This window comes from Rhinolophus hipposideros (assembly GCF_964194185.1).
Source record: "Rhinolophus hipposideros genome assembly, chromosome: 13".
NCBI classification, from domain to species: Eukaryota; Metazoa; Chordata; class Mammalia; order Chiroptera; family Rhinolophidae; genus Rhinolophus; species Rhinolophus hipposideros.
In genome coordinates, this window is record NC_138059.1 from 2,359,459 (window position 1) to 2,373,718 (window position 14,260).

The 14,260-nt window shown below is 53.6% G+C and overlaps 1 protein-coding gene across 1 annotated transcript; it reads right to left on the minus strand.

Annotated features, from left to right (window-relative positions):
- Positions 1-894: 894 nt before the first annotated feature.
- On the minus strand, positions 895-5,109 carry CHRAC1 (chromatin accessibility complex subunit 1). The gene is made up of 3 exons (XM_081071106.1): positions 4,812-5,109; positions 3,490-3,616; positions 895-2,913 (listed from the first exon to the last, which is right to left on the minus strand). The coding sequence occupies exons 1-3, from the start codon at positions 4,956-4,958 to the stop codon at positions 2,792-2,794; spliced, it is 396 nt and encodes a 131-aa protein (XP_080927232.1). The 5' UTR covers positions 4,959-5,109; the 3' UTR covers positions 895-2,791.
- Positions 5,110-14,260: the final 9,151 nt, after the last annotated feature.

Below are 14,260 nucleotides of genomic sequence, written 5' to 3' on the forward strand. Positions count from 1 at the left end.
CAGCTTACTAGATTAAGTAGTTTGCACTATTTTTGCAATAAATTCATGGATAACCTAACAGTTATTTGTTTTGTTTCTTACTGTGTGTATATAAACTAATACTAAAAGTTTGGCATAGTGTTTTTTTCACGTCCTTACATAACCCCTTTAACATGCACAGAATGCTGTAAATCTGATAAAATATGATGTGAATGATATTTTATAAAGTTATTTTGTATGGTGTCAACTTTGTTTTGCCTCATAGTATGTCAGCAAAAAGTAAAATAAAATTCCCTGTATTTACAGCTGCCTCTCCCAGAGGTCTTCAATTCCTTACATATTTATTCCTTCTGCACAGGTTCAGATCCCCGGCTCCCAAGGTGGGTGCGCACCTTCAGTGAGAGAAGTCTCGGGGCTTCTACGAGCATTGGACCTATTCCTTGATCAGTGTACCCAACAGAGCTAGGCACTCATCATCCCTGCGAGTCGGGATGGGGATGAAAACCATAGGAGTGAATTGGACAGCAGGAGAGCAGAGCTGGGCTGTAGGATGAGTTGGGCACTCCTGCTTCAGCAGTCATGAGAAAGCACGAAATAAAAACAGCATTCAGCTAAACCCCAGTCAAGTGCGAAGCCCTGAGCTCCATGTTGTGCGGGAATCAGCTGACCACGTCCAGGGTTCCCAGCCTGGTGGGTCGGTCACTTAACGCCCTCGGCCCTGGCTGTGCGTACACATCCGGGTGCAGCTCTGAAAGCCCTGGTGGCCTCACGGAGCCATTGACTTCTGTCTGTACTAAAAAGAGTATGTGGTGTTGGGAAAGGAAAGGAGGGTTGGATTAAGAAAACCGAAAAATGGCTGACGATCCCTAGAATGTACGTTGTTGCTAAAGCAGGCCAAAGATTTGTTCTGTACATAAATGTTTATAGGGCTTTATTTATAATCGTCAAAACTGGAAACCACCCAGACTGGGAACTCTCCATCTGGGAACTTCATAAACAAACGGTGTCCATGCAAGGGAATCCTGCTCAGCAATAAAAAGGAATCGGCCCCTGACAACCTGCAACACGGTAAATCGCAAATGCGTTACGCTAAATATAAAAAGCCAGCCACAAAGGTTACATCCCGTGTGATTCCATTTATAGGACACTCGAGAGGGGTCAGCACACCATGCTCTGTGGGCCAAAGCCAGCCTACTGACTGTTTTTGTGTGGCCTATAGGCCAAGAACGGTTTTTACATTCTAAAATGGTTGTTTTAGAACATTTCAAGACCCATGGGAACTATACAAAATTCAAATTTCAGTGTCCAGAAATGGTTTCATTGAAATGCAGCCACGCCCGTTCCTTTAGCTGTTGTCTCTGGCTGTTTTGGTCCAGCGGCAGGGTTCAGTAGTTGTGACAGATTACATAGCCCACAGCACTTCAACTATTTTCTATATTGTCCTTTGCAGAGTGCGGACTCTGGATACAGGGGCAGACAGCAGCTCAGCAGGTGCCAAGGTAAAGGGTGGGAATGGCTTTGACCATGAGGAGATTGCGGGCAGTGATAAAACTATGGATAAATGATACAATGATAAAACTATGGATAAATGAAACAATGATAAAACTATTGTATCTTAACTGTGGTGGTTACATGACTGCATTTGTCAAAACTCAGAACTGCACACCCCAAGTAGATTTTAAAATTTTATTTTAAAATGTATTTTAAAAACGAGAGCCAGAAAACATCAGTGGTTACCTGAGAACGGGAAGGGACTAACTCCAAGGGGTCCCGGGAACACTTGGGGTCATGGAACTAATCTGTATACCAACTGCTTACCAACCCACCGATTAAACGTGAAGGACGATTTTACTAGATGTAAATGCTTTTTAAGAGAGAGATTAAAAAGACAAGAGCCAAAAATCTATCCTATGTGAAAAAATACACCTTATGGTTTTCCCCTATGGATAGTAAAAGCAATTACTCTGGGTATGAAGAAAGGAACAGTAAAATGAGATAGAGCTTCAATATATGAAATGTTCTAAAATGCTTTTTAAGAAAAAATATGCTTATGCAGAGATAATATTTCTTTTTGTATTTATAATTTGACTTAAAATTTTTCTCTGGGAATAAAAGTACTAGAGATGCTTATTTTTAAATTTCACAAGTCTCAGGTAATAATCAAGGTACTAGAAAAACAGAGGGTTCTAAAATTAGTTCCATAAAGCATCTTACTGTAAAAATATGTACAGCTTTTTAATAAAGTTTTGTCTTTACAGTTTAAAAAATGCAGTATTCAGATATTCAAATTTTCTTGAAATGTAATAATTCAAATGTAACATCCTACATATGACAATGTAACAAGGTTAACAAACGGTAACAAACTACGTTATTTAGCTAAAATTGAATCTAGTTATTTCGAAGAACTCTAGATACTCTAGATACATGTTTCAAAATATACATGTAAGAATTTACATAACTGATATTTAGCAGCTCAAATCTATCTGTAAATTAGGAAGTTAAGCAAAACTGTCCTTGCTCCTGTAGCTTATGGCTGCAGATGGACTGGCAGTGCCTGATGTGCAGACAGCTCTTTCTGGGTGCCCTCCAACCAGGGTGCAGGCCTGCCCAGGGAAGGCTGCCGTCTGCTTGCTCTGCTTCTGGCTGTTTCTGGTGGAGGTGCAGTAGATGGTCTGTCTCCGCCAGGAAAAAACACAGTGTACTTGAAGTCTCTGGAAAGGGAAGAGCCTGAAGTCGGTGCGTCCTTCAGAGCACCGGTGCTGAGCCGGGAGGGTCTTCTCCGGCTGACTTTTAAAGCACGTTTTCTTTTGGTTTAGGATTCCGCTTCGTCGTCATCACTTTCATCACTGTCGTCACTCTCCTCCTCCGCGTCTTCCCTCTTCTCCTTAAGCATTTTCAGGTATTTACTAGCTAATATCTTCTTTGGTAATATATCTTAAAAACATAAAGCTAACATTAGCAACTCGTTATGGTAGACCATGAGTACAGCAACACACGTTTCAAAATGCCCTACTGCCTGCTCTGATCTCTAGAAGAGGTTCCAAGACAAGAGAAACTTCAGGCTACTCTTCTGAGTAGTCTCCTGGCTATCGCAAAACACGTTTGCATCCCGCTGACGACCCAGCACGAGCTTCTCTGCGCTGGTGGCACCTGTGAGCCGCCCTGCCCAAGCCACCTGGGACGGGCCTCCGAGCCGGGGCCCACGCAGCTTGTTCCAGCACCACTATCGGTTCTGTTTCTGGGGCCACGTGGACCGGCCCAGGTTTCCCTCCGGGGCAGGAGCCCGAGGGGGTGCGCCTGCCAGGCTCCCCGCCCGCCAAACATGCCGCGCAGACTTCGTTACCGTCCTAGGTGAGCCTCGGACACACAAAGCTACAAATGCCTCCTCGAGCCAGGTCGTGGTCACCTCTGGCACCCAGAGGAAGCGGCACAATGTTTATTTCGGGGAAGGGGGGTGGCTGCAAAATGACTAAGCAGTTTTTTACCCAGAACGTTTCAAAGGCTAAGTACCTGCCAGGAACTGAAACGTTTCCGATTCCTCCGCGGCGTTTGACACGTCGTGGTAAGTGAGCGCCTTCTTCTCCCTCCCCCGGCCGTGCCGGTACGAGTGGGCGGCGAGATGCCGCACGAACAGCTCCTGCAACACGTGGACGCGGCAATGGGGGGTGCGCCCCGACGCGTCCCGCGGGACCCGGGATGGTGGCGCGCACGCGGCCCTGGTGCAGCCGGCCGGTCCCTCCGCTGCGGGCGCCCCGCGGGGCCGGGGGCAGAGCGCGCATTCCCGAGGGCTGCTCTAGGTGTGAGCCGAGGAAAAGTCTCTGAAAGTGACGCCGCACTGGCCCACGTGCTCAGGAACCGCTCGGGGCGCCGGCGCCCGCACCGCCCCGTCCCGGGCGGCGCCCGCAGCGCCCGCAGCCGCCAGGCCTCCCCGGAGCCACGCCGGGGCCGACGTGTGCGTCCCCGCGTGTCCCTGTGGCCCCGTCCAGCCCGGCCCGTGGGCACTGAGCACGTGCCGCGCAGCCCGCCCGCCCCGCACCACGCGAGGAGCCGTCCCGGGAGGCCGAACGGGCAGTCCTCGCGGGTGGAGGCGAGGACCGCGGGGACCCGCCCGCGCAGGAGGCGGCGGCCAGGGCGCGTGCCCCGCGGGCCCCGCGTTCCTTCAACACCGGGACATGGGGGGGGCTGCCGGTCGGCCCCTCCCGGGGGAGCCCGCGGGCCGTCTGAGGGCTGGGCGCCCCGACACCACGAAACAGGCCGGAAGCCAGAAAGGGCTTTGGGCCCAAAGCACGGTCCCGCGGACGGACGCCATACCAAACGTCCCCGCCACGCCGAGCCGTTGCCCGGGTCACCGCGCGCGAGGGCGGGCGGGAGCGACGCGGCGTGGGCGGGGCGACGGGAGCGCGAGGGCAGGCGGGAGTGGGCGGGGCGACGGGAGCGCGAGGGCAGGCGGGAGTGGGCGGGGCGACGGGAGCGCGAGGGCAGGCGGGAGTGGGCGGGGCGACGGGAGCGCGAGGGCAGGCGGGAGTGGGCGGGGCGACGGGAGCGCGAGGGCAGGCGGGAGTGGGCGGGGCGACGGGAGCGCGAGGGCAGGCGGGAGTGGGCGGGGCGACGGGAGCGCGAGGGCAGGCGGGGCCAAATGAAAAGGCGCGCGGGGGTGGGGCGCGCGCGGCGTGGAAAGGAAGCGAGGCGGCTCGCGAAAGAGCGCGCACGCGCGAGCCCGCGAAGGGGAGCCGGCGGCGCGCGGGCCGAAGGGCAGTGGGCAGCGCGACGGCTGCCGGCGGCGCCCCTCCCCGTGCCCCGCTCCTCCCGCCTCCCGCGTACACCCGCCCTACCGTGGCCTTAGCGGTGAGCACCAGTGCTTCCTGGTTGATGCTGGACACCTCGGGGGAGCTCTTCATGATGACCCGGATGCGGGACAGGGGCAGTGACACGAGGCGCTGCTCCCCACACTTGTCTCTGCCCACGACCACGTCCGCCATCTTTCCGCCCCTCCCCCGCGGCGGCAGCCGGGCCCCGCAGTGAGGTGGCCAGGCGACCCCGTCGGTGCGGGAGCGGCGCACCGCTGCCCCGTGGGAGTTGTAGTGCCGGGGAGGCGCGGCCGAGGGGCCTGGCGGCCGCCCTTCCGGGGGCGGACTACAAGCCCCATGATGCCCCGCGCCGCGAGGCTGCGCGGAAGCGGTCCGCAGCCCGCGCGAGGGGAGCGGAAGGGACGCGCCGCGCGGGGATCCGGAGGAAGCGCGGGTGGGGCCGGGGCGGAGGGGCGGAGGGGCGGAGGGGCGGGCCGCCCTGTCACTGCGGCGGTGGCAGAGGGACCCGCGGGAGGAGTTGCCGCAGGAGGCGAGGCAGGCTGCCCTGCGCCCTTGCCGCTCAGTGCGTGTGTCGGGCGTCGTCCTCCTCCAGGACCGGGCGCGCCCCTGCCGGCGACGCGAAGGCTGCGCGGACGCCCGAGGGGAGGCAGAAGAAACAGGGAGCGAATGCGGTGCAGACGAGCACCGCGAAGGAGGGTGGAGCGGCGTAAGCAGAGGCAGAGCAGCGGGGGCTCTGTGGTAACCGGGTGCGGGCCGGGGACGGAGGGAGCCGCCCTCGGTGAGAAGGCGCTTCCTGCGAGGAGGAGCCACAGATGCAAAGGCCGAGGCGGGGGCCTCGCAGGGAAGCCCGCCGTGACCGTGGCGTGCAGCCGTCGTGTTGCTGTGCCAGGAAAGACGGGAGCCGTGGGAAGCGCGGAGGCACGAGGAGATCCGTCTTACGTTTTAACGCGTCTTAAAACCTGCCGGGCGCCTCCGCGGTGCTCGCGGGCACGACCGCCCCCACGGGGCTGCTCGGTGACTCGCTGCGGAGGGTAAGGACCGGGGTCTGTGGTCAGAGCGGAGAGCCCTTCGGGTGATGGCAGGCCCCGAGGAGGGCCGCTGCGGCTGAGGTGCGAGGAGCCGGAGAGAACGGTGGGCAGAACGGTGGTCCAGTACCGGTGCTGGGCGGCCCGCGCTCCGTGGAAGCCCGTCCGGGGGAGGCGAGCGGGCCCGGGCTCGCTGAAGTGCTCCAGGGTTCCTCAGTGGCTGTGCGTGGATAGACGAGCTGCGGCGAGAATGCAAGCCGGCGAGACCGACGGGGGCTGGCGGGGGCTGGCGGTGATGGGTTGGACACGACAGGACGTGGGAAGTGCGCCCCGGGGTCTCACGTGGACATAGCGCCAGCAGGACCCTCTCGGTGTGGAGTAGGAGCAAGTGAATGGTGGTGCCCGCCAGGCACGGGAACACTGCCTGGGCGGCACGCTTGGCAGAGCTCTGGTTTGCAGACGTTGCATTTCCACCGCCTAGCAAACACTAGTGGCGGCGTTCGGTGAACAGGTGGGGATTCGGCCTGGAGTTCAGGCTGGAGCAGTGAAGTTAGAAGCCGCCGCTGTCCAGGGGCTACTTAAAACGCGGGCCTGGGTGAACGTATCTGGGGAAAGAGTGCTGGTGGAGCAGAAAGGTCTAAGGACCACATCCTGGGCTACTCCAGCATTTTGAGATGGAGAAATGGACGAGCCAGCAAAGGAGACGGGGAAGAAGTGGCCGCTGAGTAAGAGGTGATCGGGCATCCATAAAGCCAAGTGAAGAAAGTTTTTCTGAAAGGAGACACTGATCAACTGGATCAAAACTGCCAAGAGGTCAAGTAAGATGGCTGTCCTGCCCCTCACCAACAGAGACCAGGCAGAGCGGCAGCTGTCTCGGAACGACTGTTTCCTCCTCTGCAAAGATGGGGTAGTCACACCTGCTGTTAATGGAGTTGTGAAAAGGCCTAACCTCCAACATCAAAGTCCCCGCCCTGGCCCCCCCACAGGTCAGTGCTGCGGAAGGACAGGGGAAGGAAAGAGCTCTTTGTAACTGCAGCACACTCTGCACAAGCCTAAATTACTATGTGAAGTTCCAGTGTTCCTGCTCCAGGCACTTGTCACCCCAAATCAAATTTGATTTCAAAGTTGTTACGGAAAGAGTCTGGAAAATTCAAAGTATATCTTGTTTAACCTTTAAGATTTCAGCCGTGTCTATCACTTAGGTAATGACAACAGAACACAAAAGGTGTACATGGACACCCTGTTTCTACAAGTTGGTGGATTCTGAAAATGACTGCTCTTTGGTCTCCCTAAGGAGGAGCCCAAGGCCAGATGCCCCAGATGTCCCAGATTACTGACATTTGTGGTGTTAGAAATGTCTTTTCAGGCCAGCCCGGTGGCTCAGGTGGTTGGAGCGCTGTGCTCCTAACACTGAAGGTGCCGGTTCGATTCCCACACGGGCCAGTGAGCTGCACCCTCTACAGCTAAGATTGTGAACAGCAGCTCTACCTGGAGCTGGGCTGCTGTGAGCTGCCGTGAGTGGCCGGTGGCCAGTGAGAGTAGCTGGCAGCCAGCCTGAGTGGCCGGCAGCTGGCGAGAGCTGCCATGAGAGCTGCTGTGAACGGCTGACTGACGACTGGCAACCAGCAACCGACTGCCTCAGCCCGGGGGAGCACAAGGCTCCTAACAGCAGCATGGGCCAGGGAGCTGTGTCCTACACAACTAGACTGAGAAACAGTGGCTTGAACCGGAGTGGGGGAGGTGGAAGAAGGGGGGGGGGGATGTCTTCACATCTGCCTTCAGCTGTAATGAGCCAGTAATCTCGCCCCTGTGTAAGCTATGTCACTAGGAAGGGAAGGCCAGTGATGCAAGGACAGTGCCATCTCCAGTGCAACCTCAGGTCTTGGCCCAACTAATAGCACCAAATACATGTCAGACACTGCTGGGCACTAAGGTACAGCCAGGAGCAAGACAGCTGGGATCTCTGCTGTCCCGGAGCTTACTTTCAAGTACAAGGGTGACAAAAATAAATAACCTCTCCTGTGACAAGCGCTATGAAGAAACAACTGAGGGTGATAGCCTCTCTGAGAAGTGATACTTATAAGTCAGATCTGAAGAAGGGGAAGGAGCCAGCCATGCAGAAAGGCTGGGCGGGGTGAGCTTTCTGAACGGCAGCCTGTGGGCAGGACACCTGAGGACAGATGCCTTGGTAAATTGGAGGAACCAAAAAGCCAGTGGGAGGGAGCTTGGTGAGTGACTTGAGAGCGCAGAGGTGGTTAGTGAACACAGATGTGGTTAGCATGGTAGGAGGGGCCGGCTGGGGCCAGCAGGCAAGTTGGGCTTTGGTTCTGAAAACAATAGAGAGCCAAATGTTTAGAACTGAGGAGGCGGACCCGACTTAGAAGCCCACCTGCTGCCCAGTGATGACTAAGTGGCCTGCTCCGTGCCAGCAGTGCCAGCAGAGGCAGGCCGCGCTTCCCCCTCAGCATTCCTGCGCAGTTGAGAAAGCCCTTGACGCTCACAAAAGGCGAGAACAAGAAACTGCTGAACAAAATCTGACTGCACAATAGACTCCGCTGGTCCACACAAGAAACGAGTTGTGTTGTTGACATAGTTTCAACTTTTTAGATGTTTCTCGAGCTGGTTTTTGAGTTTCTAAGGTTTGTCATTCTCTTTCGGTGTGTTTGGGAACAGGATGGGTTAAGATTAGAAAAGAATAGGCGAGGAAGGCATGTGTTGAGTGAAGAGAAGAGAGCCAAAAGAATTCAAGGAGAAGGGGTGAGAAGCTCAGACTGTGGAGCTGGCGGGTGGATTTGCAGTCACTGTTGTGGGAGTTAAGGAGAGGGGCAAAGAAGAAAATCTTCAGGAAAGAAGGAAAGTGCTCACCATTTTTTAAAAAATCCAGCTTCGACCTAAGACAGTGGAGAATGAAAACATCTGTGATCGCTGGGAACGTCGCTGCAGTAGAAAAACCACAATGGGGGTACCATTCAGTCGGTGCCATTGTCCAGTAGCCCATTTCATCTTCACAGCGCCTCAGGAGGTGTGCTGTGTTTCTCCTGTCTCTGCAGGTCACCCTTGCTCCCTCCTTTATCTGTCCCAGGGTGCCAGAAGGCAGTTGACTACACTGCCCAGAATCCCCTGCCCGCTACCTTCTGGTTTGCTTCTGCCAGGGGTAGAACTGGTGAGAGATTGCAGTGGGGAGGAAGAAGTCTTGTTTATCGGCTTATGTGAAAGCGTTGGCAGCAGAGTGGGGACTGCAGCGGGTGGCATAGATGGTTCGAGCAGCTTCACCCTGGGTTTCTGCTCAGCAGCAGCCCTCGAGCAGTTCAGTGGCCAGTCTGGGCTCCAAGCCACAGGCAGTACCAGTGTCCTGATCTCTGGGTGGCCTCTCCTTCCCCTTTCATTTCAGGGCGCCTTCTCCCTCATGCTCCTGCAACTCTTCCAACAGCCTTGAAGTCAGTTCTTGACATTAAATCCCTCTCTGAAGTACCTAAAAAAGTTGCCGCTTTCCTGATTGAACCTTAACCATGCTTACGTGGTCTTTGGGAACAGACCCACAAAAATGGGGCTTGGGCTGGCTATCTGAGTTGATTGTGCTGATACACAGAGGTGACCTCACTGGCAGGGTGCTCTGGCAAGACGGTTCCTTGAGTGATCACCTGTCCTCGCCTGGATGAAGTGCTCATTGAAGGGAAGGCTGCTGCACGTGACCGTCCTGGCACCACGGAGCCTTGTGGGGGTGGCTGCTGGCTTCTGATTGCACTGGAGAGATTTCGGAAAGAAAACGGGGACGCTCAGGGCTTTAAACTCAGATGGAGCAGGCCTGAGAACCAGCTCTGGCCCTCAGTGACTCCTTATCTCTTGTAGCCTTGGGGATGATGGGGCTAAAGGTCAGACCTTCCTGTGATCCTTCGGGATGCAGGATTACAAGATAAGGTGAAGTCCCAGAGGTCTCTGTGAAGTCGGGCTATTGATTGGGAAGAGTGGGGTCCTGAGAGTTAGATTGGGGATACTTGGGAGGAGAAAAGCAAATGGAGTATTTTAACGTCCCCCCTGTCGCCCCCTCATCCCTCGGAGCCTCAGTGGAAAGAGCCTGCCTGAGATTAGTCTCCGCCTGCCGAAGTCCCATTAATGAGCTCACCTGAGCTGTTTACCTGGCGAGAGGATCCTGAGTCTTCTCAGTGCGCCCCTCATTAACTCCAGTCCACAATTGGAGTCAGACCCCAGCATGCCCCAGGGAAACAACTGCAAACCCCGATTTAGATGTTTATACACTGAAAGAACTGTGGTGTGTGTATTCACGCACTTTCATCAGCAGAAACATGGAGAGTATCTGGGTAGTGGATTCTAAGGTGTCAGAGCACATCCTCGGGTCGGGCTGAGTTTCTCAGTCTGGCTGACACCAGTGTGTGAGCTCCAGCAGCTGGGAGTGGCTCCATCTCTGCTGCTGCTGAGCTGATAGAGGCATTTGGAGTGTCCTGCATCTGGGCGCCGCCCTGACTTACTCCCCCGCTAACCCTGCAGGACTGGGGCGGGCTGTCTAGGGCAGCTAGTGCCCTCATAAGTCCTGGCAGTTCCCCAGGACACAGTCATAGCACAGACTCCAAGGGGCCTGGAGTAAAGATGTATCTTCTGCAGATAACTATTGTCCATTTGAACAGCAGCTTCAGATTTGCCACTGGTAAAGACCAAATGCCAGACCATGAGACCCCAGCTGAGCGCGACCTGAGCTGCCTGTGTCACTGGGGAGGGGAGGCTGATGAATACACTGATCTCAGCCTTGAGCAGGAGCAGCCGCAGGGGGCCTGAGTCAGCGGCTCAGACTCTCATGGCCCCTGCTCCCCCTCCATGCCGTCCTTGCCCACTCCCCACAATTGTGGCCTCGTGGATTCTCTGTGGGCAGAAGAGCAAAGAAGGAAAAGGGAGACCCAGTTAATAGGCTGCTGTGTTAGTGTGTGGGTGCCAGGCTGAAGGCAAATGGTGCAGCCTCGCAGCTTCACTCGAGTGTGCCCGAAAGGGAGAGGTGAAGGGACGTTCTCCAACGGGCCACTTGCTTGGATGGAGAGAAAGCCAGAGTCACAGGATCTCCACCCACTCAGGGGCAGTGGCTAACAGTTTGATGGTCCGGGAACTCGGAAAGGACAGACGAGACTTGAAGACAGGTGGAGGGAAGGGGTTTGTGGCTGAACTTGTCAGAATGGGGAGAGGTGTGAGGGCACCGGAGGGCATCTTCCTCACAGGAGACCTTTAGTAAACCAGTGACTAGCACAGTGCGTGGTGCGCCGAATGTGAAAAGACACAGAACAGGAAGGCAGCCCATCGTAATAAGCCAAGTCGTCACGCGCATGAGAGGGGTGGTAAAGACTTTGTCACCAGAAAGACCTGTCTGCGCCTCACCTGGCTGGGCACACGCCTCAGTCTCCATCTGCGAACCAGGGGACTAGCACCTGCTCCCCAGCCTCGTGCATATGCAGCCCCAGGCCCAAAACATGGACATTCCCTGCTCCTTCTCCAAGGAGGAATAACCCAAGTTGAAATAAATTTGGGGTGGAATCAGGAAGGGAGATTTTTAAGAGCTGAGGCTACATCTTATTAGCTTTGCACGGCTAGAAGTGCTTAATAAATATTTAATAATGATCATTTAGCTCGGTAGAGTATAATTATACAAATTGTAAAAATACAATTATGCCAGGCTGTCATTACAGACAATGGCCTGAATATAGAGATAATGAGGGGCAAACCAGAGCTCTCGTGGCGGCTGCCAGTAGGCAGGGGGCTGCCGTGCTGCTGCAGATCTCCATGTGGGTGTGGGAAGACTGGCATCTGGGGGGAGGGGAGAAGCTGGCAGGGGCCAGACTGCAGAGCCTAGTGTCCCGGATGGGATAGTGGGAAGTCATTGGAGAGTGTTCAGTCGGAAAGTGACAAGAGCTGGTACATGAGTTCAAAAAACAATTTTTTTTATCATGGCAAAATATACACAACTTAAATTTACCTTGTCAACCCTTTTGAAGTGTACGGTTCAGTGGCATTAAGTAAATTCACATTGTTGTTCAAACCATCCCCACCATCCATCTGCAGAACTTTTTCATCTTCCAAAACTGAAACTCTATACATTAAACACTAACTCCTCGCTCTGCTTCCCCCCAACTCATTGCATCTACCATTTCTGTCCCTATGAACTTGACTGCTCTAGGGGCCTCGTGTGAGTGGAATCACTCAGCTTTTGTCCTTTTACGAGAGGCTTATGTCACTTAGCATAATGTCCTCAAGGCTCACCCATGTTGTAGCACCTGTCGGAATTTCTTTTTTAAGGCTGGATGATATTCCACTGTTTGGATGGATGTGCCCCATTTTGTTCCATCCATCCATCCATCCATGCATCCATCCATCCATCCATCGGTGGGCACTTGGGGTTGCTTCCACCTTTTTTTTTTTTTAAGATTTTTTTTTTTTTTAAAGATTTTATTGGGGAAGGGGAACAGGACTTTATTGGGGAACAGTGTGTACTTCCAGGCCTTTTTTCCAAGTCAAGTTGTTGTCCTTTTCGATGTTAGTTGTGGAGGGCGCAGCTCAGCTCCAGGTCCAGTTGCCATTTTCTAGTTGCAGGAGGTGCAGCCCACCATCCCTTGCGGGAGTCGAACTGGCAACCTTGTGGTTGAGAGGACGCGCTCCAACCAACTGAGCCATCCGGGAGGCAGCTCAGCTCAAGGTGCCGTGTTCAATCTTAGTTGCAGGGGGCGCTGCCCACCATCCCTTCCAGGACTTGAGGAATTGAACTGGCAACCTTGTGGTTGAGAGCCCACTGGCCCATGTGGGAATGGAACGGGCAGCCTTCGGAGTTAGGAGCATGGAGCTCCAACCACCTGAGCCACTGGGCCGGCCCTGCTTCCACCTTTTGGCTATTGTGAGTAATGCTAGTATGAACATAGGTGTGCAAGTATCTGTTTGACTCGCTGCTGTCAGGTCTTTTGGGTATAAACATATGCAGAAGCGGAATGATTGCGTCATATGGCATTTCTGTTTTTTAAGGAGCCACCATACTGTTTTCTACAGCAGCCGCACCGTTGTAACATCCCACCAGTAGTGGGATGCAGAGACTTCCCATTTCTCCACCTCCTAGGCAACACGGATTTCCTGTCTTTTGATGGTCTCCATCCTAATGGGTGTGAAGTGGGACCTCGTGTTCTGGATTTGCATTTCCAGAAAATTAGTGAGGTTGAGCAGAGTTTCACAGGCCTCTTGGCCATTTGTTCATCCCTTCAGAGAAATGCTATTTAAGTCCTTTCCCCATTTTTAAACCAGCTTTTTGGTTTTTGGTAGTTGTAGTTCTTTATTCTACATATTAACGCCTTCTCAGAGCCCTGGATTGCATGTTTCCTCCCACCCCATGCCTTGCCTTTCACTCTGTTGGTTATGCCTTTTGAGGCACAGTTTCTGAGTTCGATGTCATCCAACATCTTTTTTTTCTTTTGTTGACACTGCTTTTGGTGGTATGTCTAAGAAATCATTGTCAAGTACAATGCCACGAAGCTTTCCCATATGTTTTCTTCTAAGAGTTTTGTAGTTTTAGCTCTCATTTTAGGTCTTCGATCCATTCTGAGTTAATCTTTGTATGTATTATAAGGTGGGTACCACTCCATTTTTTTGCAGGTGGATATTCAGTTTTCCCAACTCCCATTTGTTGAAGACTGTCCTTTCATCACTGAGTGGTCTTGGCGCCTTTGTGGAAACATTTGACTGTACGCAAGACTGTTATTTCTGGCCTTTGTGGTCCAGTCCATTGGTCTGTGTGTCTGCCTTTATTCCAGCACCACACTGTTTTGATTACTGTAGCTTTGTAGTAAGATTATAAATGAAGAAGGGGGAGACCTCCAGCTTTGCTTTTCTTCTTAAAGATCATTTTGGCTGTTCAAGATCCCTTGAGATTCCATACGAATTTTAGGATGAAGTTTCCTATTTCTGCAAAAAATGTCGTTGGGTGATATGTGGTCTTAACTTGGGGGTGTCGTAAGTAAGCGTGGAAGCAGGGGACCAATTAGGTGGCAGTTGGGGAAGAAGATAGTGAGGTAGCATTGAATGTGGAGAAAGCTGGAGGGCTGTGGAAGGGGTTTGGATGGTGAAGTCAGAAGGCCTTGGGGAAGGATTCGATGTGGGTGAAGAGGAATAAAGGAATCGAGGAGGCCTCGCTGGGGGTGGGAACAAGTGGTGTGTCTGCTACTGGGATGGGGACAAAGGGGAAGGAACAGGTTTGACCAGGGGTGTCGAGTTCCTTTGAGGCACACAAGAACACATACGGCCTGACTCCATGTACTGTAGATGACATTCTGTCTACAGCAGACAGAACTAATCCAAAGTGCCGCAATGTTTGTCAAAACTCATGAAACGGTACACTTCAAAATGGATGCCTTTTATTGTTGGAAATTATATCATGATGACGTTGATTTAAAAATGAAGAAAAGGTGCTGC

Bases quoted from the DNA above. Each gene is read 5' to 3' on its own strand.
- CHRAC1 (XM_081071106.1), bottom strand. From the start codon at position 4,958: ATGGCGGACGTGGTCGTGGGCAGAGACAAGTGTGGGGAGCAGCGCCTC. The intron at 3,617-4,811 runs GTAGGGCGGGTG...CACGTGTTGCAG, and splicing joins TGCTCACCGCTAAGGCCACG to GAGCTGTTCGTGCGGCATCT. The intron at 2,914-3,489 runs GTACTTAGCCTT...TATGTTTTTAAG, and splicing joins AACGTTTCAGTTCCTGGCAG to ATATATTACCAAAGAAGATA.